This window comes from Drosophila santomea, chromosome 2L (genome assembly GCF_016746245.2).
Source record: "Drosophila santomea strain STO CAGO 1482 chromosome 2L, Prin_Dsan_1.1, whole genome shotgun sequence".
NCBI lineage: Eukaryota > Metazoa > Arthropoda > Insecta > Diptera > Drosophilidae > Drosophila > Drosophila santomea.
Genome location: NC_053016.2, coordinates 18645747 through 18671995, shown reverse-complemented (window position 1 = coordinate 18671995; position 26249 = coordinate 18645747). Strand labels below are relative to the sequence as shown.

Here is a 26249-nt window from a genome sequence, read left to right as displayed (position 1 = left end):
CACATACACATACACACATACAAACACCTATATATACGCATACATACAAAACTATAGACCATATCTTGTAAATGCAAAAAAAAAAAACTTGTTTTAGGAAACGGGGGCACTTTAAAGAACTTATGTTTGACATCGTCAAGTTTCGGGAGCCTTTAAGATTCCAAAAATCTACAGAAATTTTGTTTGCCTGCCTTTCGTTTTAATTTCCCGCCACTAACCACACAACCAAGCGATTTCCTGCTAACCATAAACACCACCTAAAGTTCTAGAAGTCTCTTTAAAGTGGGAATTAAAATATAGATATATCTTAATTCACGAGCCTTAAGAGACACCTAAAACTGCAGGACTCATAATCACAGACACAAGCTCACAACGGTCAGATGCTGAATGTCCGAGTGTCTGGCCAAGCCCCGCCTGCCCTGAATGCCCGTCCGCCCGCCTTTGTCATACACATGCGACCTTGGATCAAATCAAACTAATAGCTTAACAGACTTCATTATCCTTAACGCAGGTGCGCCGAGCAGCGACCAGGATGTGCGTCTGGCAGCCGTCGCCGTGCAGCAGCAACAACAGCAGCAGCATCAGCAGCAACAACTAGGCGACTACGATGCCCCCAACCACAAACGGCCGAGAATATCGGGCGGATGGGGCACATAGCCGGCACGAGCTGCTGGTAGCAGCCACTACAAGCCACATCACAATAACCACACCGGCTGCAGCAGCATCACCGGCAGCAACACCAGCTGCAGCACCAATAACACCATCAGCAGCAGCGGCACTAGCAGCAGCAACAGCAGCAGCAGCAACAACAAGAAGCCGGTGGAGTGCGACGACCTGGTCATGATGCCACCACCGCCCCGTAAGGACATAGGTCGCAACTCCTACAGCCTCCTGCAGTCCGGCTACGACTGCTATGGCCAGCAACTGGCGGTGGCCTACGGAGCGCAGCAGCACCCGTAGCCCTCACGTCCTCCGTTTCCGGACCAGTGCAATAGTTGAGAGAGGAAACTGGAGGCAGTTTTGTTTTGTTTTCGGATTAAGCGAACAGTGACAGTGTCATATCTATAGTTATTGTAACTTAAATGAATTACGATTACACACCTACGGTAATAGTTATAATTTTAAATTATAAACGCAGAGCTGGCGGAGCTGCCGCCGCGTCCTGCCGAGAAATTTGAGCAGGTTAGAGTGTTGAGCTGATTTAGTTTAGTTACAATTACAAATACAGTTACGTGTATGGTTAAAGTTAATGTTAAATCTAATCTTAGAAAAAAATGATGCAGACAAACAGAAAAGCAAAAAACAAAACGGAAGCGATTGATGGAAGAGCTCTTTATGCTGTACATATTTGATTTTAGTGTCATAAGTTTTAAACTTAGTTCGTAGGGAACTACGAGATACGTAAACCATGCAAGTCATACGATGAAAGGATTGAGAAACTCTAAGCAAAACACAGACCCTCACGCAGATGTACTCAGTGTTCTATCATAATTTGTAATTTTGTGCAATTTACCGTCAATTTTTAGTTCTGTTCTATGCACACGCTCTTTTGAGGGTTGGTTCATCATCGAGCCAAATACGTTTTTAGATGGTTGGTTTAATTGATTTAAGCCAAAATCACAGCCTTGTGCATGTGCGCATACACACCATATGATTTAATGATTTAATTTAGTTCCGATTTAAGCGATTATTTAATAGACACTTTTCTCTTCATCTCTTAAGCGAAACGAAGTCATAATTTGTAATTTAAATTTAAAGTGGATTTCTATTCAATTTGAAGTGTTTCAAATTCTTGTGCCTAAGTTTTGTATTTTTTACATTTAATTGCAGTTTGTATAACAACAACAATCGCAACAGCAACAACAACTCAACAAAATATAATTTAAATAAAATTATTCAAGAAATTTTTCGTTCTCGTTGCCAGTTTATTTGATTACTCCATATCTTTATTTGCTCTCTGTACAATTCGCCCGGCCATATTTAAACAGGCCATATATGTACGTACATAAAACAGTGGGCGTGTCTGCGCCTGTGTCAATGTCAATTGCCCATTTCGAAATTGCCAATATTTGGCTAAGGGGTAAACGCGCCCGCCAATATTTGCACTGGCCATATGACCTGTTGCACTTTATACAGCAGCGCGCAAAGGCGCAAACAAAAAGAGTAAAATATTTTATGTATATTTGTACTTGATATAGGGCTGCATCAGCTGTTCATATTTGAATACAGAACGCGAAAATGCAGGTGCAGCCGGCGGCAAGCATTAACAATAAGCAAACACGCACTCTACAGGTTTCCCCATTAAACAAGCTTTACAACGCCTACATACGTAGGCAGATTGAACCGATTTGAGCAGATCGAACGGATCGGTGCGAAATTATACGTCTACCAGCACGTGAAAGATATTTTCTAGCCATATACGAAATATACACTAAGCAGGTTGCCGCGGTTCCCCAAACCGAAGCGCACTTTTAGGATGAGGGAGAGAGTTACTCTGGACCCAGTGTAAAATACACATTGTTAGTCCACAGAGCAGTCCAGTCCATTCTATCGCAAATGTTTTCCAGTAACGCCAAGACCTGCTAAAGATAGGCCGCTCGCTGTTGGTTATAATATATATATATATGTGATGTACATACATAACTATTATATGTGAATATCTGTGGGCATACATGTTGCACCACTGAATGTTGTAAACGAACCCTATGTTGACCCCCCATAATTTTCATATGATTTGCAGAACTTTTCGGATTTTCCCATATATATCATTTTCATTAGGACTTCGTTCTGTTTATGTACATAGATCCTGCTAAATAACTTCACTGTGTAGTGTTGCCTTAAAAACAGTGCCTCTTTTTGATGAACAAACAGATACATGAAGATATAACTGAATGTTGTACTAATGTTGATTGCAAATGATAATGATAACGAACAACTTGATGGTGAAAAATTTCAATACAGGTGTTAATTGTGCTATTTAAGTAAGCGTAGATAAATCTGGTAACTGATATTAACCTAATCCAATCCTAGTGAAATCCCGAGAGAGATAACCTCCACTAAGCAGCACGTAATGTACAAAGGGGCGTTTCAATTGGCATTGCATGAGGACGGCTTAACCAGAACCCCATATACATATGTAGCCTAGTTAAATTAAAGAGAGAGTATATATTGTTAGGAGTATATTTGAGTATATTTGATCGACGCACTGTACAGTTGACTGTCTAAAGGACGTCCTACGGTCACAGGGACCACTCACAGCACAGAAGTAATCCAGAGGTCGGGATCTGCAGACAGATCGTCCAGAGTGTAAATTCGTATTCGCTGTACCTTTAGGATAGAACCTAGATAAAGTGTTACACCTACGCACTGTTGTAATAAATTTTATGTGGCACTCCACAAGCATCATATAATAGTTATTCAAAGACTTGTGCTTGAACTCACTCACAGAGAATATTGAGGGATCCAGTCCCGCGGATCAGCATATATGTTCAGCTAAACTCTAGATAGGTCCGGGAGTGATATGCAGATAGGCACAAGGATTGGGGAGCATTTCAGAGAGAGGGTCACCTACTTCAGTGTATCCATTGATGTGTCTGTTCTTATAACCATATACAACTAAATCGTAACTCTAGGCTAATTACATGCAACCGTTTTGGTGAAAAACAAGATAGTACATTATACATACATACATGCATATATATGTGAAACTATATAATGAGAAACAAGTTTTATCCGTGCACTGAATATGAAAGGTTTTTGAAATTGACAAATTGATTGTGGATTCAATATTTACCTATTAAGTTGGTGTTTTAAACAGAAAAAAAGAGAACAAAATCTAACAAATGATAGTAGAACATTTTAAATAAAACCTTTTTGGCAACTGACTGTCTGAGTTTTACTACAATTTTATTGCAACTTTAGGCTTATTTCCGAATCATAGGTTCAAATTCTCAACTTTTAAAACTAGTGAAATGCAATTGCGGTACACGGATTGGCTGGGATGATTATCCTTTCACATGCCGTTGTAGGCGGGACCACCACCTCCCTCGGGCACCACCCAGTTGATGTTCTGCTTGGGGTCTTTGATATCACAGGTCTTGCAGTGTATGCAGTTCTGAGCGTTAATTTGCAGCTTCATGTTGCCGCCCTCCTCGTTGGGCACGTACTCGTACACTCCGGCGGGGCAGAATCTCTGCTCCGGTCCCTCGTACAGCGCCAAATTATGTTCCACGGGGATGCGGTCGTCCTTGAGGGTAAGATGGGCGGGCTGGTCGCCTTCGTGGTTCGTGCCCGTGAGTGCTACCGAAGACAGCAGATCGAAGGAGATCTTGCCATCGGGCTTGGGGTAAACGATGGGCTGGCAGGAACTGGCCGGCTGCAGGGACTCGTGATCCTGGGGACCGTGTTTTAGGGTCCAGGGTTCCCGACCGCCCATGAAAATGGAGAAACCACTGAGCACAAGGCCACCGTACAGGCCCAAAGGATTGTGGAAAGAAGGGTGGACATTTCGCACGCTGTACAGATCCTTCCATACAAAGGAGTTCTTGATTCTGGGAAAGAACATTTTGGTTACTTTAAATTGTGCCTATTCTACCTGCAAGACTCTAAGCTTACTTCTCCGCATAGCCCGTGGGTTCAACACCAGCCGTCGATTGTGCGTCCGCATTGATGGCTTCAAAAGCACTCTCCGCCGCCAGCATGCCGCTCTTCATCGCGTAATGGGAGCCCTTGATGCGAGGGACATTCAAGAAGCCAGCACTGCAGCCAACAAGGCAACCTCCCGGAAAGGATAGCTTCTGGGGCAGGCTTTGGAAACCACCCTCATTGATGGCACGTGCCCCATAGGCAATTCGAGTGGCTCCCTCGAAGACGTGTCTAACCTTGGGATGCGTCTTGAACCGCTGGAACTCCTGGAAGGGACTGAGCCAGGGGTTCTTGTAGTTCAAGCCGACCACAAAGCCAACTGCGATGGTGGGCGTGGGCTCGTTCAAATGGTACAAGAAGGAGCCACCATATGTGAAGCGGTCCAGAGGCCAGCCAATGGTGTGCTCCACCAAACCAGGTCTGGAGAATGAGAAACATAGAGGTAGTACTTGTTATTTAGGTGACCTTTTTTAGGCACTCACTGATGCTTCTCGGGGGCAATCTCCCAGACCTCTTTCAGACCGATTCCGTAGGCTTGAGGTTCGCTGCCCTCGTTCAGTCCGAACTTCTGCATTATCTGCTTGGTCAGGTGTCCACGGCAGCCTTCGGCAAAGATTGTAGTCTTGGCGTGCAATTCCATGCCACGTGCAAAGGTGTCTTTGGGAGCACCGCTCTTGGCAATGCCCACGTCGTTGGTCGCAATGCCCTTGACACTGCCATCCTCGTGAAATAGCACCTCGGAGGCAGCACAGCCGGGATATATCTCCACGCCCAGGGCCTCCGCCTGATCCCCAAGCCACTTGACCAGGTGGCCCAAGCGAACTACGTAGTTGCCATGGTTGTCCATGGGCCAGCCCTTGAAGACTGGAATGGAGATGCGACCGGATCCGGTGAGAAAGGAGAAGGTGTCCTTGGTCACGGGTGTGTTAAGCGGGGCTCCCTGCTCCTGCCAGTCCGGGATAAGCTCGTTCAACGAGATAGGATCGATGACGGCGCCGGACAGAATGTGTCCGCCAACTTCGGCGGCCTTTTCCACCACGCAGACGCGAATTTCCTACAAGCAAGAGGGAGCTCATAGTGCTTCCGGTGGTCATGTAGAGTCTAACATACCTGATCCTTTTCCGCCGCCAGTTGCTTCGCCCGAATAGCCGCCGACATGCCAGCCGGTCCTCCACCCACGATCACCAGGTCCACCTCCTCAACGCAGCGCTCCATGTCCACTTCCGTCCAGCGCTCATCCTTTTCGCGGGGATTCAGCGTATAGTGGGTGGTGATTCTGGGAAATTTGGCCGCATCGGAAATGCTGCGAGCCAGGGAGGGGCTGAAGAGTCTCCGGACTAGGTGGGAATTAGATAATTGTATAATCAGCCGATTTGATGGGTTTGTGGGTCTATCGGCATCTTTGCGGTTATGTAATGCCTGAAATTGGGGTTCTGGGAACACTTACCGCTGTGCATTTTCAAGAGTGCCGACATGTTCAGCTTCTTTTGCAGCTAATAGCGGTTTTCCAATAGGAAGGGTTGTAAGTTGCAGAAGCGCACCGTAAACTGTTCCTATTTACGTATGTATGTATGATGTTGTGTTTATTCTAATCCCAAACACAACACAAACAACAAGATCGGTGCAACAAGTTGGACTTTAGACCCGTCCACCTAATGACGTAGCTCCGTCCAAAGTTCGTTGGCAGTATTTACTGTTCGCTAATGTGTATTCGGCACTCGAGATTACCCACTTGGTATACAAATAAACTGATCAAACTGAAAAATTAAAGCTGTTTGGTTTATATTCTCAAGCAGCGGTTTCTTATGCTCACAGCTGGGCGATAAGAACGAGTGGTACTAAAAATGACCACTCCCCGCGGACTCGACCCATCCTGATAAACTGGTATACACGGGATTATAGCGATGTCACAAACCGGACCAGAGTTGGCAAGCATTTGAAAGGCGTTATTATTAGAACATAAAAACAGATTCCATTTTATTTCGTTTGTCATTGTGACTTAACCGTTGTAAAAAGGAGTTCAATAAATTTGATATGAAATCATCAGCTGACCATTTTGTTGAGGAAACCAAGACTGCAAATTGTTGATGAAAAATGTGTCTGCTTATTTAAGTTCTTAATGAAATAAATCGATTTGTTGATAATGATCAAATCCTAATTCATATAAAATAACATAAATATTGTGTTAAATATACAATTTTTACGGTACGACTTTTTAGGGATTTTTACATTTTTTCACAGGAAACAGTATACAATTAGTTTTGGGGGAATTAAAAATCAAAATAATTCGTTATGATGCGATGATAGCGATGATGTCGAGATCTCAGGAACTATAAAAGCTAGAAAGTTGAGATTCAGCATGCAGACTGCAGGGAAATAGACGCAGCGCAAGCTTGTAGACCCATGTTGTCACGCCCACAAACCGACCAAAAATGCATGGCCCACACTTTTAAAAAATGTTTTGATATTTTTAAATTTTTTTATTTTATTTTATTAGTCCTGTAAATTTTTCTCGCTTTGCCAGAAATCTTTTTACCACGCCCACTCTCTGCAAAAATCGCCAAAAACGGTCAGTGCTAAAATTTCTCTTTGCCCTTCCACTAGCTGAGTAATGGGTATCAGATAATCGGGGAACTCGACTATAGCGTGCTAGTTAACATGCCCCTCTCCCCGGCCACAGGGAAACAACACCGACCCGGCAACAAATCCAGAGCCGAGGAGTTTTAACGAAGATCGCCAACACGAACTCGGCCGAAGAGACATTTTGCCTAAGCATATAATTTTTTGTAATAAAGAGATTCCTTCTCGTTTCATACCCCGAACTGCACAGTTGTTTTTTGAAAGCTTTTCCTCCCCCGGCCACAGGATTGTAACTTGCTCTCTCTCTTGTTTTCATTTAAATTTGAAAAATTGATAGCTTAGGCCCGAAACAACAACTATTAAACAACGCCTGAGTAAAAGAGGATTCGGTGAGACTAAGAGCTCCTTATACTTGTAAACTAATAAACTAATAATGTGTGAAATAATAGGTACATATACCATATAAATAACCCTCAAAATGAAATGCTTTCAGACGATTCGAGAGCGCCATAATTTACAATAAAGCAATTTTTATTTAAAATGTTGGCAAACGATTTTATTCACGCCAATTTCAGTTTCTTCAGTATTACACCAGGTATATTTATAGATAAGAACTTCAAAGCACGGTGAATTTTTAATCCAGCCCATTCATTAAAAATTCATAGTTCAGCCATTAGTCAGTAGTTCGTGTTAGGAGGGGAGTATACGTATATCAATTTCGATCCTTGCGTACGTTTGTCAATATCTATTTACAAGGAGGCTTCCCGCAGGACTTCTTCACTGGCCGAAGAACTGATCCTGTTCCACACTCCCATCCTCCGTGGTGGTCGCCTGTCCGCTGCTCTTCACCTGCTGATCCTGCAGCTCCTGTTTCTTGAACAGCTCCGTCATGGCCTTGTCCACTGGACTGCGTTCGCCTGGATTGCCTTGGTTGGGCTTGGTTTGTTTGGACTCGAGAACCGCCGGCTTCACGCTCTTACCGAAGCGAATGAAGTTTGAGTCCATCTTCCCGGATCGCACAAAGTCATGCGGAGCAGAGCGCCCGAAGCGCATGAAGTTATCCGGGCGACCGAATCGCATGAAATCCTGTTTGGGACTGCGAAGCTCCTCATGCGGACTGCGTCCGAAGCGCATGAAATTGTCGGAGCGTCCGAACCGCATGAAGTCCTCCGCCGGAGTGCGTCCAAACCTCATGAAGTCCTCAGCCGGAGTCCGTCCAAACCTCATGAAATCTTGCTTGGGATCTCGACCGAATCTCATGAAGTCCTGCTTGGGATCTCGACCGAATCTCATGAAGTCCTGCTTAGGATCCCTGCCAAACCTCATGAAGTCCTGTTTCGGATCCCGACCGAACCGCATAAAGTCCTGCTTGGGATCTCGGCCATATCGATCCATGCCTGCCCGCTTGGACATGCCCTCCAGTTCATCCGATCCGCCATAGCTGCCCTCCGGAGGCAACTGCTCCGCCTGCCTCTTTCCGAAGTGCATGAAATTGTCCTGCACGGACCTTCGCTTGGCCTCCAGTTCGGGATCGTACTTGTAGCGCGGTTTCCGGCCGTGTTTCTGGAAGTGGAGAACCACTGCGTTCTTCGAGTAGTCGATGCCAATCACGGATATTGGATGCCGGAACTCCAGCTCCGCCCTCTCAGTCTGATCGTTGCCGAGCAGTGCATCTACCAGGTCGTTATCCTGCGGAGAACTCACCTCGGAGTCAGTGTCCTGCAACGAGTTGCCCGCATAGTTGGGCGTATCGATGATCTCGCTGTGGATGGCCGACTGCATCTGGTACAGGGCCAGCAGAAACATCAAGGCAAAGCCCATCTGCAAGGATAAGAAAGGAGTGACGGCGGGATAATTATGAGGCGGCGACAGCTCGCGTTATCTATTGCAACTTTTAATCACATTAAGACCGTTCGTTTTACTTAGGGTAACAGTAGCCACCAGCAGCCAGGAGGGGCAGACAAAGTGTCCTGCTAATTAACCATCATGATATTTATGGCCAGATCTGTTTGGCCGGCGCGTATAAAGTTAACTAGCCGCATTAAAACCACCACAATGGCACGGCACGACAATGGGCCCTCACACCCACATGGCCACCCACATGGTCACCCCATCAGCCACCCACTTAGCCACCCACATCGGCATATAACCAGGTTTACAGGCATTAACACTTGTTCGGGAAGCCCGGCGAAGTGGGCGAAGAGAGGAAGTGCCAGGGGAGCAGTTGATGTATGGCGTCCGGACGAGGACGAGTACGACACAGCTCCATTAGAGATGCAAATGATTATGGCTTTCGGATATGGTGACGGCTCAGCCTGCGAGGCCTGCTCAAGGCAAGCTGATCCACTGAGTGCCGTGTCAGCGCATTGTGGACGTGGAATCTGCAACAGGTTGCAGGTAGCAGGACCAGCGGCAGTCAGGAGTCTTCGAAGTGGAATAGACAGGTCCATTGGGACTGGTGCTTCACCTTCTTCTTTCTGATGTGACTGACCACAAAGGGCATGGGGGTCACCAATCTTGGCTAAGATCACTGAATGCATGTCTGCGTACGGGTACTTTCAACTAATGACAACTAATACATAAGTCGTTAAATTTTATATTGCGCTTAAAAATCTGGCCGTCGTAATAATAATGGGCCAGCTTTCTGCCAACCCTGTTAATATTCGGATATAGCTAACAAAGCTTCTCAACTTGTAGATAATCATCGTTATTAGCTGCCATCTTTATGTGGCTATATTTGCTTTCTTTCGGTTTGGAAAATATTGAAATGTGTTTTGTGACATGTGTTTGCAACAATGTTGCAGGAAGAGGAAAAATCAGCGGCAATCAGGGGTTTTCCCAAACGCCAGCCAGAGGCCAATTAGCACTTCTGCGCCGTCGAAGTTTGAGTGCTCCGTTTGGATAAAATTAAAAACTTGCCCAGACAACTCACCACAAAAACTTGACCTCCAAGTCGCCGCCTGATGAGCAGACTTCGCAACCGCGAGCATTAACATACTTTCGGCGGTACTCGCTTAATTCGATGTCGGGGCAATCAGAGCCGCATTCAGGTATTCGAGTGCTCAAGAGTGCGAAGACGATGGCCCAGACCAACCGTCTGAAGATTTGCATACGCACTTCTCAGCTGAGACTTTAATGGCCAAAAGTGTTGCAGTTGCCGTGGCAGTTGCAGTTGCAGTGCAGTTGCAAATGCAAGCCTGCGATTGCAACAGGTGAGGAAAACTCAAGGGTCCCATAAAAGAGGAAACCAGTCAGGGCTCCAACTGGGTATGTTGCAATACCCCTGCCGCGGCCAAAATATGACAGACAGCCTCTCCAGAGGCAAGGAGTCAGCGAATGTGAAGTGGGTAGACAACAATTGCCAAACGTCTGATTGATTTGCGATGCCGAAATGTGCATTTAAAATTCACAAATGTGCCGCGCTGCCTTGTTTGTTCTGGGCCGAAGCAGAAGGCTAAAAGTCGGCGAAACAAGGAATGGGAGGTATCAATAACAAACTCGTTAATTCGCTTAGCCCGCGCAGTCAAGTTGGAACATGGAAGATGGCAAATGGTTGGTGGTAGATGGAAGATGAAACCCGGGATTCGGGACAGGCCTAAACTGATTTGCATGGCATATGCGATACGTTTGATATCTTTGAAGTACATAGCTGCCCTGGCAACACCACCTGCCCGCACTACGGATCCCGGATTTGCAGGATTCATGCACGCGGAGCACATTACCCGTGGCGGGGCATTTAAATATCATTTGTCAGGCTGGAGCTGCAAATGTGGGACACCTCCGGAGACAAATGATGGGCTCGCGGAGCATTTCACTTGTCCACTGTCGGCGATAAATCAAAAATTGCACACGCTTCGCTGTGCGACTCCTGAGGTCCGGCAGTTAACACCACCATTTCCGCATTTATAGCGCAGGTGCGAATGCAAATGGAAATGGAAATCTAGCTCCGCCCTGGGACCCAAAAGTGCACTCATAAATATTTCAATTTACCTTTATTAACCGAAATGGCTGTTACCGTTCCCTGTGTCTACTGGATGCGAGGAAAACTATTTCCTGGTTGTTGGTTGTTTTGCTCACTCCAACTAATTTTCAGGTGGGACAGTCGAAAAGTTGACAAAACCAATTAGTTGGCTTTAGTTTGGCACACACTTTTTGGCCAATTAAAAATTACCCCGATTTGGGTATTAGAGTATATTATTTGACGCTTTTACGAGGCAAACTTATTCATTTACACGAAACGCATGTATTTATTCGAAAAATATCATAGTAACTATCCTTTAGCTTCAAAGTTGCCATTCGGCGAAAGTTATCAAGTGATTTTAGCTAGTTAACACTACGAAGTGTCATTTAAATCAGTGGCCACAAATAGGTGGTTGGCTTTTCCAAGGAATACTTCGATTGCCAACGGCCCAGCACTGTTCACCGTTCACTCTTTTCGCACAAAACCATGGCACTCACCTCTGAAACCTGTCCCCTTAGAAGGAACTGGAGTGAATTCGGGTCTGGGGATCCTTTTGGGCAGCACACACACTTGTTGCCCGGTCGAAGGTGGAACGTTTCTGTGAGGATGTATGGCGAAACATCCTGTTTTATATGCTGTGGCTCCTTTGTGCTGGCTTCGAAGGAGGCTGATGTTGAGGTGCCTGCGAGTGGGCGCGCGCAACAAGTGCTGCGGCAACATGTTGCCAGAGGACACTCAATGTAACTGATTTTCGCTGCAGTTTTTCAGCTTTTAGTGCGCTAGTCAGCTCCAGGGATTAGCAGTTGTATTCTGTGCTGAAAAAACCTTGACAATGTCGCCAAATGGTCGCTGGTCAGCCGCTGATAGGTTTGTTTTGCTTGTCAGCGGCTGTCAGCGGGACAAAAGGCCCAAACACAGGCCGCATTCATGCTGACTTATTAGCCAGAAGCAGCAAAGCAGCAAAAGCTGAAAAAGCAGCAACAATGACGTAGCAACATTTCGACGCCAGTCTGCTGGCCACTCGAGTACCAAATTGTATGCAAATCGCCCACAATTGTTATGTTACGCCCACTTTTAAGTCGCCAGTGGGAGGAGCAGGGGCATCCTGGCCGGGCACGTCCAATTAGCCTCCTAGCCAGTGGATCGACTACGTGTCCGTATGCGTTATAATTTGCCATTGCCGTCGCGGCGTTTATGGCGCTTTATGGCCCTGTAACCTGTAACGGGATACGTTGTGGCGCCTCTGGCATCTCATCCAGCACCCCAAACCACCCCATCCCACCCCATCCCCGCCAGCTTTTCAAGACTCGCCTCTTGGGTGGGGCTGAGAAACTGCTCAAAAGGCGGAAGTCTGTAATTACGGCCTGGCAAAAGGCCAAAGTTTTGGAGACGAGTCTCATCAATGGCTTTGTCTCTTGGCCAGCACGCATGACTTGGCAGAAATGTGTCGGGTTTTTGGCCAGCTTTATTGGGTGTCCACTGCGCTCTTTACGATCACCAAAAATCAATATAAACTCGCTCTGCAGTTGGCTTCATTAGCATAAATAGATGCGAAAATCGGAAATGAAAACGAATTAAGGCGAAGAAGGCAATGTGATGAGGCGAGACTAGTTCAAGTTCAAATTTAGCTTTGGGTTTGATGACCAGGCCAAGTCGTGTGCCAATCGGCCAGTTAAAAATAGTTAAGCTACATATTATGATCTGGTCAAGAAAACCACGTTGCTCTGTAATCTATGGACTCACTCCAGAAGCCTTTATTGTTCATTCATTTGCATTTGAATTCCTTTCTATGTCTCAAAGATATAAGTATCTTCAAATTTAAATAAATTTGATGTTTATTTCAATGTTGACTTTTGTGATTTGTAAAAGACCTCTATAAACTCTCCCATGGTATTTTTTTATAAGAGTAAATCCCAAGGCGTGTGTAACTTCGACTTGAACCCATTATTTAATTGTCAATTAAGTAATTATTACAGCTTAAGCTCGCCTAAAAATATTAGTCAATATCTAATCATCAGCATAGCCTGAACTTGAAACAACTGTAGCAATCAGAGTATGTATATATGTTTTTATGGTGTAACATCAACTTATTGCAAACATTTGTTTTGAATCCGCTTGCTTGTTGTTAGATGATAATCAGATATTTTATGACGTACAAGGTCCGAGCAATGAGCAACTTTTGTTAATAACCAAGACTAGTTTATTATAGTAGGCAGTTAATAGCCTGTGGGTTTATTAACAGTTTCACAATTAATTGATATAAAAGGTTAGGCATTTAATAAAAACATATTGATTAAAGTATATTTAAATAAAATACTTCTAACTTCGAGCGTACATGAAAATATCACGTGGCAGCTTTTATGTTTCTGGCCAAAACGCAAGGTGAGCTGAGGTCAGGTCAACTGATGATGCTTCTTCGCACTCTCATCTTGGCCACTTTGATTAGCCCGATTAGGTGCAGCCCTGGCTGGAAATAAAACCAATAAAACAGATGCTGCGGCGCTGTTTCGATGTCAATGCCATTGTCAATACGCGGCTGCTGCTCTTTTCTGTTTATTTTCCTTAGGCTTTTCTGATTCGCTCTTTTGGCCAACAACTGTAACTAACCAGATCCGTCTAATTAATGGCCAGCGCAGGGGGGATTTATGTGGGCCATAAAGCAAACTCAGGTAGCCGCTTTTCGCCGATCCACCCACCGATGCGGTTCGTTGGCATTAATGGTTGGGGCCAAGCTGATTTCCCTAAAGAGGGGAGGTCCACACTGCGTATGCGCAACGCTCGCGCTGCTGGCCTGAAAATTGAATTGTTTTCATTTGGTTTGGAAGTCCAAATGCAATTGCATCACGTTCTAACTGCTGTCGGATGCAGTGCCTCCTAAATTGAATGGTGAGCCGGTAAAGCGGGCGAACACGTTCGTTTGCTTAGAGCGCAGCGATGTGAGAAAAAGGTGCTCAGTAGTTCGACCCCTGACCGGCAAGGGGGTAAAAGGGGTAATGGCGGTTAGGGGGGTTAAGGGGCTAAGGGGGTTCAGACGGGGCCTAGTGGGAAACCCCTCGCCTGGCATAGCGTGTCACTCTGCTCGAGTCTCTCTCGGATTCAGAGATCTTTGGGTGCACCGAAAAAAAATGAATCTAGCATGGTAATGCTAAAAGGCATGATAACATTCTCCTTTGAATACTTAAGTATATCAAAAGTCTTTTACAATACTAGGAAAATACTAGGATAATACAATATATCATATTTTTCCACATAGAAAATGAATGAACTTTTCATCCAAAGAATCTTTATCGCACATACAAAGCTCACCACAAAGATGTAAATATCATTGTGCCCCGAGATGGAGACGCTTTTCTGTCGGTGTGTTAGCTTGGAAGCTAGCTACCAGATATCTGGTGTCGGAGTATCTGCATCTGTGTGTGCGCCAAACTAGCCGATGCGATACATAGTTTGGCCCAAAGTGGTTTTCGTTTTATTTTCCATTAGGTTGGCTGGGAGTGCGAGACTCTTTTCGTGATCAGTTTGTGTTTAGCATTCGGCGAGCGCGGGTCAACAGTATCTGAATCTGAAACTGAATCCGCAAAGTATCCAAGTATCTGCGTTAAAGGGTCTGCCATTGTTGCCAAGTGAAGGTGCGATCGAATTAATACTATTCATTTAAACAGAAGTCGAATCCGAAGATGGTGTTAGTGGCATTATTGCAATTAGCATGCGAATCAAATGCGTGAACAAAGCCCAAGGCTCTATGATATATAAATGTTACTTTGTTATAAGAAACTCGAGTCGAAAATTTGATGGGTCCTAGATGGCTGGATAAATATTTGAATATTCGAATATATTTCTCAACCACTGTATACCCGACAATTCGTGACTTTACCCCCTTGCACTCACGTCCACATGCACTCCTTGATTTTATTATCGCATTGTTGACATCTCCGACTGCTCCAAACTGGTTGGTTGTCCCCAGAAAAGAAGCCTAACATGCAAGCAAGCCAAGGAGCACCAGGCACTTTTCGGGCATTTCCAAATTGGGAAACCGGGAAACGCCAGCCACCTGGACATTCTTCTCGAGCAAGTGCGGCTGTCGTCGGACATGCAATCACCGTATCAAGTGCTATAAATTGCAGTCTGTACTACCCGTGTCCGTTTGAAAGTAGTGGCTCCTATCCGGGAATCGTTTAATGGCTTTTGCCTATCGAGCGTTTAAGATGCCAACTCGGTTGCCCCAGGAGGAGATCAAAAATTGCAATAATTGCCGCTCAGCAAGTGTTGCACAGATAAGCGGGTCAGCGGGTTGTATGTGGCAATCCAGTCTCTTGGCCGGGTTAGCACATGTCTGGCCTTTTCACTTTCGAAAACCACGTTCGCTGCCGCAGTCTTTGGCATCAGCAATGAACTACGCTTCATGGCGGCGATCTTGGCCGCAGGCTTGCCATTCTTGGCCCAATGCTAGAGTCATTTAAAGCTTTTAATTTGGGACCAAGACATTCAGAATCGCCATAAAACTGAAGCTGTAGCAATCGCGGCACTTTGTGGTTGGCTCATTTATAGCTTAACGTCGGGTACTTCCATTTTCGTAAGCACTTTGAACAGAATCATAGCATTTCTATTAATTTCGAATTAGCATCAGACATAGATTATGTGTAGGAATCTAATATAATTCAGATTTGAAACTACTTGATCTAGACAAAAATCCTTATATCAAGATAAGTATATACTGGATACTTGAACTTGTTTTCTTTTTAAAAAATATGACAATATTGTATAGGCTTTTTAATGTCAATACAAAATGAGCACCCATTTTTATTAGAAACTAAACATTTATATAATATACTTCTTATAAAAGGGTATATAAGCCCACTCTTCGTGACGCTACATTCCTTTCCTGTCATGAAAACAGTTTCACTTGTCACCCCAACCCCAGCTCATTGCTGGCCTGCTCCACCAACCAGAAGATTATAGGTAGCCCAGCTTGTTAAGCGGGTCCAAGTCCGCGCCGTCTAATAACCAAGTGTGCGTCGAATGCGGGTCAACGTGTCAGCGGACCAACGGCTTTCGATCAAGTTTACGTCAGCGGAGTGGATGAAGGACACAAGGTGCTCTGGGCATGCTCCACCGCCCGTGGCAAGCTCATGGTGCGAATCGTGGGGCATGCGACATGTACATAGGCTTGGATGGGGATGGGGATGGAGATGGAGAAGGAGATGGGGTAGGGGATGTGGATGTGGCAATAGCTTAATTGGTGCCGTAACGCCAAATCGGTGTCGCTCCGCTTGCCCACTCGATGGTCACTGCGTTGACACTCAGAAACCCAGCCAGCCAGTTATGTGGCCACTGGCCAGTCAGCCAAACGTGGCCTAATCTGCAATTGTCGCTCCGCCGGCTAACTGGTTGGTTGCCTCATACTCGTACTCACATGTGGCTACGACCACTTTACAGCCAAGATCAAATGAAATTAAAAGTGCACTTGGCGGCGACGGCCATTACGTGGTCGCAGCCACATAAGTGTCCAAAAAGGCCCAACAATGTCAACTCCATTTTTAAGATCATAATTTTGATAGTCATAGGTATTAAGGCAAGTGGTATTTACCAGATATAAAAGGGAGAGGGAGGGGAATATCTAACTTCGCATCTATATCGAATATCTATTGGTCCACTTCATGAGAAGGTTCCTAAAAATACCACCTTGTAAAAGCAACAAAATGTGTAACCAAAAATGTGCACCCTCCACCATAACAAGATGCTTCAATATAAAGCTTTGATTCCATGTGGTACAGAAGCTATTTGAGATGACCGCCAAGCCGAAGTTCGTTTATGAGAAGGATGACCTGGGCACCATTGGCGAGGTGGACGAGAACGAGGTGGACCGCATTGCGGAGTGTTTTAAAGGACGCAGTCTGTTCATCACAGGAGGCACTGGGTTCCTGGGCAAGGTTTTGGTCGAGAAGCTGCTGCGGTGAGTGGGTGGAAGGTGGATGGGCCAGCTGGTCCGCACGTGGCCCCATTAATCCCCATTTCCGCGATGGCTTATGCAATCTTATTAATTCGTGCAGGTCGTGCGGTGGCCTGAAGCGCATTTATCTGCTCATCCGCCCCAAGAAGGGCAAGGATCCTCAGGAGCGCATCAAGGATATATTCCAGAATGTGGTAAGTTGGGGTGGGAATTATGGAAACTATGAGAAATTATTGTCTGGCTTATGAAATTAATCAACTTACTTGTGGCGTGTGGCGTGTGGTGTGCGGTATGTGCAGCTTTTCGACCAGGTGAAGCAGACGCGAGGCGAGGAGCACATCCTGCAGCAAGTGGTGGCCATAGCCGGCGACGTCCTTTCGCCTGGCCTAGGAATCTCCGAGGAAGATCAGGAGACTCTCCGCCAGGAGGTGTCCATTGTGTACCATTGTGCAGCTACAGTGCGGTAGGTATCTATTCATGTACTTATCTACGTTCACAGCTTATACTCAAAGAGAATCCGTTTCCTGTCCCATGCTCTTTTGTTAACTCTTAACAACCGTTATGCAATAATTATTTGGATCATTATTTGAAAACCCTATATTTATAAGGAGCCTATAGGTATATATCGTATAGGGTGATCGAACCATACATTTTCGTGGTATCCCGCTAATCATGCACTTTTATGCCATTTGCTTTGCCAGCTTTGATGAACCTCTCCGGAATGCCGTGTTCATGAACACACGCGGCACCAAGTACATGTTGGAGCTGGCTCAGACTTTAAAGCACCTGGACTTCTTCGCCTACTGCTCGACGGCCTACTGCCACCTGCACGTCAAGACGCTGTACGAGAAGCCCTACGATCCGCCAGCAGATCCGCACAAAGTGATGCAGGCATGCGAGTGGCTGACGGACGACGAGGTGGCCACCATCGAGCGCAAGGTGCTCGGGGATATCCCAAACACGTATGCCTACACCAAATCCCTGGCCGAGGCGCTGGTGGTGGAGAAGTTCGAGGAGCTTCCCGCCGTCATCCTGCGCCCCTCGATCGTCATCCCCATCTGGAAGGAGCCCATTCCCGGCTGGACGGACAACATCAACGGCCCCACCGGCCTGCTCATCGGAGCTGGAAAGGGTGTTATCCGCACCATGTACTGCAACTCCTCCGGCTACGGCGATTTCCTGCCGGTGGACGTGGCTGTCAATGGTATTCTGGTGGCCAGCTGGAGGAACATCACAGCGGGCACAGATAAGACGAATCGGGTTGCACACATGACTTCCTCCAATGACATCAAAGTGTCTTGGGCGGAGATCATCGAACTGGGTCGCTGGGTGATTGAAAACAAGGTTCCACTTAACGGCGTGGCTTGGTACCCAGGTGGCTCGATGAAGTCCAACTACTGGGTGCACTTCATATGCATGGTGCTCTTCCAGTGGATGCCTGCTCTCTTTGTGGACGCTCTGCTCTGGATACTTCGCTATCCCCCGGTATTGTGCCGCGTCCAAAACCGCATCTACAAGGGATTCGAGGTATTCGAGTACTATGCCAACAACGTTTGGAACTTTGACAACTCGGAGGCGGTGAAGCTGCGCAAGCTGATGAACAACAAGGAACGGCGCACCTACGTGATCGAGAAGATCGAGCTGGACCTTATCGACTACTTCACCAACTGCGTTCTCTGCGCCCGACGCCTGATCCTCAAGGAGTCAGACGAATCTATTCCGGCCGCTAGGAGGCACATGAAGGTGTAAGTATAAACGGCGCGATACCGAATCCCTATCCGCCACTGATCATGATCGTTTTTTTCTCAGAATGTGGGTGGTGGACAAGGTCTACAAGGGCATCTGGATCTTCGGCATCCTCTACATGCTCTATAGGTGCTTCTTTGCGGGCTAAAATCCGTCCGGATGAGACGCCTATTTAAGAGCTGGAAACCAAAAGATGTGCCCTGCCCCAAGCCGTAGCAGTTATGTTTTCCCTAGGACCTAAGTTTTCTAGTTTTAGGAGGTGCTGTTGCATTATGAGTATTTTACTTGTTTTAAAAGGCAGCAAATAAAAAAATTGGTTTATGTATGGCGACGAGTTTTAAAGGATATGTGAGGGTCGTTTTACCATATATTATATATTTCACTGCGGAGAACGCCAACGACTCGACGCAGTGCAGCGAAGAGTAACTTTTCACCTTTTATAGTTAATCAAGAAAATATGGAATACATACATATACATATACTTTAGAAGGATACGTACTTTAAAACGAAATTTTTTTTGCAAAAATATGTTTGCTTTTTTTAATCGGCATTTTGCGGTTTACTATGTACATACAAATAAGAAACAACAAAAGATGGGTTTTTTCAATTTTTTTTTAACGTAATTCAACTTCTAATAATATAAATTAACATTTATAAAACAACTTAGCTGGCAACAACTAAGAAGCTTATTTAACGAAAAATCTACAAGCAAATTATCAACAATAAATACACATTCACTTCCTCGAACGTGGCAGAGTCTGGAAAATACAGAAAATGTAAATGATTTTAGGCAACGTTAATAAATATTTATTCAAGTAACAAATTTATATAATAAATAATACCATATAATGAATGATTAAGTGAATTTTAAGTAACCGATTTACATTTTAACTTTTCGATACTGTTGAGAATGTTTGGCTTGATCAACTCTACTGCATTGAAGGTAGTATCTCGTTGGTCTATTGGCTTATCACCCGTGGTGAGTTCGTTGCAGGTACCCCATTCCCTGGTTTCATTATCGAAGTTAATGGAAAGTGTCGCGAATTTCGGGCTTAAACTCATGAATACGGATAAAACCCGGTTGCGAAAGTCCACTGTGGCATCCATATGTGCCGGCCAGCTGTGTTTGTAGCAGAATTCTCCCAAATCATGGAGCACTAGCTCCAGATGAGATCGCAACGTGGACGAGAGGTAGGGAAAAAGACTTGCGATCACAGGACCCCTGACATTGCACAACTTATCGTTGACCTTGACCAACGCCTTCTGATAAGTTGCCCCCGGCAGATGTCCTTCGATTTGGTGCTTTATTATTTGCTCTAGAGTTAGCGATTTAAAAAATATGAATTGCTCAAGATCGCGGAATACAACGCTGCTTTGGAGAGAGGAAGCGACATGGCGCTTCGGTGTAGGAGCGATGGTAGAAACCGGATGATCTTCTTTATTTACCTTGCAAGAACTGGCATCGTTAGAATCTAGAAGATCTTGTAGCTCGGAGCATTCCAACAGTGTATTGCCGACTGCGAAATCCTGCGATGGAGTAATGTTTATTTGAGGATTTGGAGGTATTTCCATGGGTTTGGTTTTTGCAGTCCTAATATCTTGAGAGCCGGAAAGTCTAACCGCTTTATTCTGGACCACTACCACAGCCATCGGCAAAGGCTGAAACTCGTGCCTTAGTTGCGGAACCTTATCGTTCATCAGTTTAATTCGCTTGCAATTTAATACTGGACTGACCGCCTGTCTCTTTTTAGGAATTACAGAAACCTGAAAGGCTGGCTTATCTTGACCGCTCAACGTGTTTACATTGGTCCCCAATTCAGCAGGATCTGTGGCTTTTGGCGTTTCTGTTTTCTTGGCGTAATCATGCTCGTCTGCGGGCATAGAATCCTCTAGAATAAAATCAATTTGGTCCTCGGAATTCTGATTCTGTATGGCAAAGCAGGACAGACTTGGTCCATCGCTTTCGTTGGCGTCTATGTCTATTGTCTGTTCCTCGGGATTGATGTGCTCCCAATGGCATTTTTCAGTTTCGCAAATTGCCCGTTGGTTATTAAGAAAAGTGATGGGTTCCTGCTTGACAGATGCCATTTGCAATGACGCTGGCGTGTTAGTTGGAGTTTTTGGCACCTGTGACGTTTCCTCAATTTGATCGGATATTAGAGGATCGACTGCCGTTTGTAATACTTGCGAGGCAGATTCAACACTCGTCACGTCCACAAAACTCAAACTGTTGAGCTGTGATGGCGGCTGACTAAGTTCATCTTCACCATGTTGGGTCGATAATAAAGCACAAGCAGTGCTTGGACTTGAGGGAACTGAAACTACTTCAGTTGGTGTAGTCAGATCTCCATCTTGTACGCCACATATTTTCTCTGAAAATAAAGACATTATTTAATTTTTATTCAGGTGCTATTCATAAAGAGCACTTACTCAAAAAAATCTTTTCTAGAACTGGCTCCACCACTCCGATTTCAGCATTCAGTGTCTCATCAGCGATCCGTGGAACTCGTGGTATCCACTGGTTATGAGCCCAACAGGACGCATATAGTTTCTCTCTCTCTTGGCACAATTGCAACACATCATCAATTTCCTCGCCAGAGCGCAGCATGTACTCCTGTTCAACAATGAGATCGAAATCCGAGTAGGAACTTAATTCCCAAGGGCTCACTATTTTAGGCGATATATTGGACAGATTTAGCCTATCCAGGTGTACTCCCTTATTGTGAAGCAGTTGCTTCAAACGTGGCAATAATACGCATAGATTTACAGGCCAGTTGCCATGGTCCACGACGTGCTTAAAGCAAAGCTGTAAGTCGTCTTCGCTTTTGTACAAGTCCTCAGCATCGTGAATGCTCGTGTAATAGGAGAATTCTTGAAGATTTAGTTGGTAGAGTATGCGCCAAATGGTTCTCATCAACCCATCACTTGTGCAGATCAAATACTTCAGGTTGTGATCCTATTAAGAATGGGATTTGGGTCGGTCAAAATATTGCATTCCTTACTTAAATTTCATTTCTTACCTTGCTACTTTCCGCAAAAAATAATTCCTTTGCTCTTTCGAGAAGAAATTGATTTCTTTCGTTCTGTGGTGAACTGGTTGCATTTTCAGGATTTACGTCTGTTGTGACCATTGCTTCATCTTCTGGAATTTTTGTCGATCCGCTTTCAATTTCAGTGGTAGTTATATATGAGACCTTTGAACTGTTCGGAGAGTGTCTTAAATTACCGGATGATTCAGCATGGATTATTTTCATCTGAGCCGGATTTTCAAGAGAATCATTTAAATTAACAGAGCTGCTTTCTTTCGTTGTCTTTGACGCTTTCCGCTTGGAAGGATTTGGGCCAGCTGCTTGAGCTATGCGGACACCTTCAAAGTCAACTGAATTTGAATCCGGTTGTGGCTCTTTGTCTTCAGCAGTGTCGGATGCAATATTTTTCTTTTTGTTTCCTTGGAATGCGGCGTACCTTTTATATTGTTGTTTTAGAAAAGCTTGTGTTACTGGGCAGTTGATACCATCAAACAATTTATCGAGAAAGTTATGGGCCTTATAATTCCACTCGACCTTCTGTTTGCTAAACATAATGATGTTGTATGAATGTACTTAATAATCCTTTAAACATAATTTTCTTTACCTCAATAGATCTGAAAGCCTTTCAGCATTACGAAGACTACAATCTCTTGAGGGTTCCGTAACGGCTTGTTCATGCTGCATTTCCGCTGACTTTATGCCTTGATTCTTGAGATTCGGCTCAGTGACAGCTTCCGGGACATCTAATGCGTCTTCATGGATAGGCACTGGTTGTAACTGAGACTGGTTTTGTTTAGTCATCGGTTTATTGATTGTTTCTTTTACGATGTCAGTTCTTTTTCTACTGCAATTACAAGGTTTAATATACATCTAGAAAAAGAGTTAAATATTCTTGTATACCTCTTCATTAAGATTTCCAATGCATTTCTGCGAACAGTTAACGTTGGTTTGCTATTGGACTCAACGCAACTTTTCTTGAGGGTTTTTCCTGTGGTACACCTCGCAAAGCCATTCGTTTCCTGTAGACAACCGTTCTCAATATTCTCTGGATAACTAAGCAATTGTTGTAGCATGTTGCTGGTACACGGCTTAAATCGAAAATCAAACTTTTCCCTCATCTCCGGTCCAGAATAAAAGCCTTTGTAGTAGTCGTGAATAACCGCATCTTTGGATTTTCCTCTGTACTCAACGCACTTCTGCATTTTATTAACAATATCATCTAGATTGCTCACATGACGTTTAAATATCTCTAAGGATACGGGACATGGCAGACTCTCTTCTTCGTGCTTGTCGTCAGCCAAATTAGGCGTCCTTCTGGACAGTAAATTTCCGTTTTCTGTTGGTCTGCTGCAGTCATGAATTATTACTATTATATCTTAAACAAATATAGTTTCAACTTACTTCTCTTTAGCGATATTTTGAGTTTTTTGTTTCACAATCTTGGTTACAGCGAACTCGTCTTGGTTGTTTGACTGCAGGCAACTTTCCTCACTTGGATTTTCTGTGGTACAAGCCACACTGTAATTTCGGTCCTTTGGGTATCCCTCCTTGATTTTCGGTGGAAAACTAAGCAATTGTTTTAGCTTTCTGCTGGGACATGGTTTAAATCGGCAAGCGAACTTCTTCCTCATCTCGTGTCCAGAATAGAAGCCCTTATAGTAGTCCTGAATAACCTCCTCCTTGCTTTTTGCTTTGTACTTATCGCTTTTCTGCATCTCATTAACAATATCATCAAGATTGCTCACATGACGTTTAAACATTTCTAAAGTAATGGGATTTGGGGGACAATTTCCTGGTGCTTTTTCAGGAGCAAAGTCCTGGCATTTGGGTTCGTTATGGGTCTTTCCATTATCTGCTCTAGTCATTGTTAGAAGGGCCTTCTCATCCAGTGGCTTAGCTTTTTCTGTAAGCTTAGCCAGCATCTTAGGATTAAGGCAATTAAATTTATAATTGAATTTTTTACGAACATCGTTGCGTGCATAAAATTTATTATAAAACTGACGGAAAAATTTTTTGCATTGGGGATTTGAGGGATCAGAACTTAATTTTGCCAGTTGATGTTCGTCTTTAATATGATTATTTAATAAAATTGGTCGGATAATCTCGTCATAATTAATATAATAACGAAAAGTTTCAAGTGAAATGGGAAAAATAAAGCGTCCATGCCTAAAAATGTTATGAAAATAGTTATTTAAAAATTACAAAAAATTAAGATTTATATTTTTCTTACTTTTTAAGGTCCACTTCAACATCCGTCACAAAGGATATCCTAAAATTGTTGTTTATAAATTTGCGGGGACAATGTAGGTTATATTTACTTACTGTGATACTTTGGTAGAATCTTTGGTCTCTTCAGGTCTGGATTGGGTCTCGTCAGAAGCTTTGGTTATCGAAGCAGGCCTCTCAGGTGTCTTGGACATGGGCAGTTCTAAACCTAAGGGTAGAGTAATAACCCCCTTGCTCTGAGGGGTTTTGACTTGGGGACTTAGGAGTTTAGCAGAATTCTCGGGAGCTTTGGACCTGTGCAGATCGCGTACTGGCGAACGAGTAGCGAGTTCCGGCATAGATCTGCTTACTTTGTTGACTTCGTCCCTGAGATTAGCTTGGTTTTGGGAAATTTCGGCATTATGTGCCCACAATAGGCCTTCATTCGTGCTACTAACTTCTGCAGTACTCTTCTCGGGAGATTTGGGGACACGCAGCTCGTGCTCTAGCGTAGGAGTAGCTAACTGCGATACCCCTTCGCCCTTACTGGGACTAGATTGGATTTGTGAAGAGTCATTGGTGTTCTGAGAAATTAATGAACCTTCTCTCTCACTACTAAAATAAGTCATTGGCCTGCGCGAATCAAGTCCTGGCGAGGGACTAGCCAACTGGGGTAGGCTTTGCCTAAGCTTTTCGGCTATATCTTTGCCGAGAATGGACAGCATGCAGGCCTTCACAGCCGAATTACATGGCTTTAGTTTGTATGCGTATTTATATCGGATCCTTGGAGTGATGTAAAACGCCAGGTAATAGTCTACGGCACACTCCTGGACGTCCTTTTTCGCATAATTATCGTCAAGCCGCTGCATTTGCTCCACAATGTCCGATAGGTTTGCCATATTTTTCTTAAACAGCTCGAAGCTGACGATGGAACTGTGTAATATTTATAGTAAAAACCAGCATGAAACTATTCCCCATACTCACTTGTTCTTAAGGGATTTCATTACAGCGATCTCCGTCATGGTCTTCATCGCTTTTTTGTCTAACGGTTTGCCAGATTCGAGCAACTTTTCCAAAGGGATTTCTGTCGATTCATTGAAGAAGTTTGTTGAGGTTCGCTTTTCTGGATACATGTAAAAGCGGTTGTAAAACTTTTGCAGTGTACGAAGACGACACTCATCATCGGACAGGAGGACCAGGCAGTGTTCTAGGCTCCTTACAATTTTTTTAAAGAGTAACATTTTGTTAATGCTCTTTTCGAATGCTTCAAATGATACCGGAAAACGGAAGGTGCCACATCTAAAATGAGTCCAAGGTGGGTAATCAGTTTTGCTTAAAAATAATGCCACCCACCTCTCCACATTAACAATTACTTCGACAGATTCCGATCCTGGTGGTTCACAATCAACTGCATTGTTCATTTTCGAGGTTTCAGAGAAGGTCGATTGACTGCCTTTAACTAGGAAGTCGGATACGGGCTGCTCTATTTGAGATGGTCCTGCAGTTTCCACCTCCGCAGCCTTGTTTTGTGACAGTGCTCCTGGCGCCGGCACTTTCAGCAAGTTTTCGCGTGTCCGCCTGGGACACGGCGCTACCTTGAAAGGGAATCGTGTCCGTATGCTGGGATTCCGGTAGAACTCTTGGTAGTACCATCGGCTCCACTCGGCCACAGTTTTTTTGTCTCCATTGGCAATTCTCAACTCACTTGCAATATCTGGCAAATTAACGATCAACTTTTGAAATGCCGCAAAGGACACTGGATACATGTTGGTCCTGAAATCGGATATTTTGGAATGTGTAAAGTGTTACAGCTTTACTGTGTCCCTTATTTGTTGTCGATCGTAAACAACATCAACTTATTAATGCATACGCATTTTAATACCGCGAAATAATCTTTGGTGAATATCACAGTGTGACCGTTTAGCAAAATTCTGAAAGGCTCATGGGGCTTTCACACCACTTTCGGTATTTATCGATAGCACACGGAAGATTGTTTCCACTAGGTGAACTCGATCTTAAACATTTCATAGATAGTATTTCATTTATTCTCAAATCTCCTGAAACTATTTTTACAGGGACATATTTTCAAAAACAGCCTGTTTTGTAAATTACAATTTCTTAAATAAATGCAATT

The 26249-nt window shown here is 44.5% G+C and overlaps 5 protein-coding genes across 20 annotated transcripts in view; 2 read left to right on the top strand and 3 right to left on the bottom strand.

Annotated features, from left to right (window-relative positions):
• Window positions 1-3884, top strand: part of LOC120443778 (myocyte-specific enhancer factor 2) — a 45322-nt gene extending 41438 nt beyond the window's left edge. For 6 of the 8 annotated variants that reach the window (XM_039623107.2, XM_039623102.2, XM_039623101.2 and 3 more), the window contains one exon: window positions 512-3884. In XM_039623107.2, coding sequence (XP_039479041.1) covers window positions 512-657 — 146 coding nt within the window. In that variant the 3' untranslated portion in view covers window positions 658-3884. Of the gene's footprint in view, window positions 1-490 lie in introns of all 8 variants that reach the window. The other 2 variants (XM_039623103.2, XM_039623104.2) reach the window with 1 other exon arrangement.
• Window positions 3885-3889: 5 nt separating this feature from the next.
• On the bottom strand, window positions 3890-6477 carry LOC120443777 (electron transfer flavoprotein-ubiquinone oxidoreductase, mitochondrial). Its single transcript, XM_039623100.2, has 5 exons — window positions 6092-6477; window positions 5755-5981; window positions 5127-5698; window positions 4615-5064; window positions 3890-4550 (listed from the first exon to the last, which is right to left on the bottom strand). The coding sequence occupies exons 1-5, from the start codon at window positions 6117-6119 to the stop codon at window positions 4013-4015; spliced, it is 1815 nt and encodes a 604-aa protein (XP_039479034.1). The 5' UTR covers window positions 6120-6477; the 3' UTR covers window positions 3890-4012.
• Window positions 6478-7747: 1270 nt separating this feature from the next.
• On the bottom strand, window positions 7748-15793 carry LOC120455358 (FMRFamide-related peptides). Of its 2 annotated transcripts, none has more exons than XM_039641594.2 (2): window positions 15074-15793; window positions 7748-9045 (listed from the first exon to the last, which is right to left on the bottom strand). In XM_039641594.2, exon 2 carries the CDS (start codon window positions 9043-9045, stop codon window positions 8002-8004), a length of 1044 nt encoding a protein of 347 aa, XP_039497528.1. In that variant the 5' UTR covers window positions 15074-15793; the 3' UTR covers window positions 7748-8001. The 2 variants fall into 2 exon arrangements, with proteins under 2 accessions (XP_039497528.1, XP_039497441.1); XM_039641507.1 differs by lacking the exon at window positions 15074-15793 and adding an exon at window positions 11683-11773 and having other exon boundaries at window positions 7750-9045.
• On the top strand, window positions 14682-19206 carry LOC120455293 (putative fatty acyl-CoA reductase CG5065). The gene is made up of 6 exons (XM_039641376.1): window positions 14682-14814; window positions 16960-17138; window positions 17236-17329; window positions 17435-17598; window positions 17837-18880; window positions 18945-19206. The coding sequence occupies exons 2-6, from the start codon at window positions 16972-16974 to the stop codon at window positions 19027-19029; spliced, it is 1554 nt and encodes a 517-aa protein (XP_039497310.1). The 5' UTR covers window positions 14682-14814; window positions 16960-16971; the 3' UTR covers window positions 19030-19206.
• Window positions 19207-19331: 125 nt separating this feature from the next.
• Window positions 19332-26051, bottom strand: LOC120454914 (protein telomere ends associated). Of its 8 annotated transcripts, XM_039641159.2 has the most exons (11): window positions 25469-26045; window positions 25100-25414; window positions 24233-25048; window positions 24141-24179; window positions 23312-24076; window positions 22811-23257; window positions 22515-22754; window positions 21902-22454; window positions 21312-21837; window positions 20328-21253; window positions 19332-19639 (listed from the first exon to the last, which is right to left on the bottom strand). In XM_039641159.2, exons 1-11 carry the CDS (start codon window positions 25879-25881, stop codon window positions 19616-19618), a joined length of 5064 nt encoding a protein of 1687 aa, XP_039497093.1. In that variant the 5' UTR covers window positions 25882-26045; the 3' UTR covers window positions 19332-19615. The 8 variants fall into 8 exon arrangements, with proteins under 8 accessions (XP_039497093.1, XP_039496682.1, XP_039496766.1 ...); XM_039640748.2 differs by lacking the exon at window positions 19332-19639 and having other exon boundaries at window positions 19708-21253; window positions 22515-22751; window positions 25469-26046; XM_039640832.2 differs by lacking the exon at window positions 19332-19639 and having other exon boundaries at window positions 19708-21253; window positions 22811-23254; window positions 25469-26046.
• Window positions 26052-26249: the final 198 nt, after the last annotated feature.

Bases quoted from the DNA above. Each gene is read 5' to 3' on its own strand.
- LOC120443777 (XM_039623100.2), bottom strand. From the start codon at position 6,119: ATGTCGGCACTCTTGAAAATGCACAGCG. The intron at 5,065-5,126 runs GTGAGTGCCTAA...CTCATTCTCCAG, and splicing joins ATTGCCCCCGAGAAGCATCA to ACCTGGTTTGGTGGAGCACA. The intron at 4,551-4,614 runs GTAAGCTTAGAG...GTTCTTTCCCAG, and splicing joins CCCACGGGCTATGCGGAGAA to AATCAAGAACTCCTTTGTAT.
- LOC120455358 (XM_039641594.2), bottom strand. From the start codon at position 9,045: ATGGGCTTTGCCTTGATGTTTCTGCTGGCCCTGTACCAGATGCAGTCG.
- LOC120455293 (XM_039641376.1), top strand. From the start codon at position 16,972: ATGACCGCCAAGCCGAAGTTCGTTTATGAGAAGGATGACCTGGGCACC. The intron at 17,330-17,434 runs GTAAGTTGGGGT...CGGTATGTGCAG, and splicing joins AGGATATATTCCAGAATGTG to CTTTTCGACCAGGTGAAGCA. The intron at 17,599-17,836 runs GTAGGTATCTAT...TTGCTTTGCCAG, and splicing joins CATTGTGCAGCTACAGTGCG to CTTTGATGAACCTCTCCGGA.
- LOC120454914 (XM_039640664.2), bottom strand. From the start codon at position 25,881: ATGTATCCAGTGTCCTTTGCGGCATTTCAAAAGTTGATCGTTAATTTG. The intron at 25,415-25,468 runs GTGGGTGGCATT...GACTCATTTTAG, and splicing joins GTAATTGTTAATGTGGAGAG to ATGTGGCACCTTCCGTTTTC. The intron at 21,254-21,311 runs GTAAGTGCTCTT...CTTTATTTTCAG, and splicing joins TCTAGAAAAGATTTTTTTGA to AGAAAATATGTGGCGTACAA.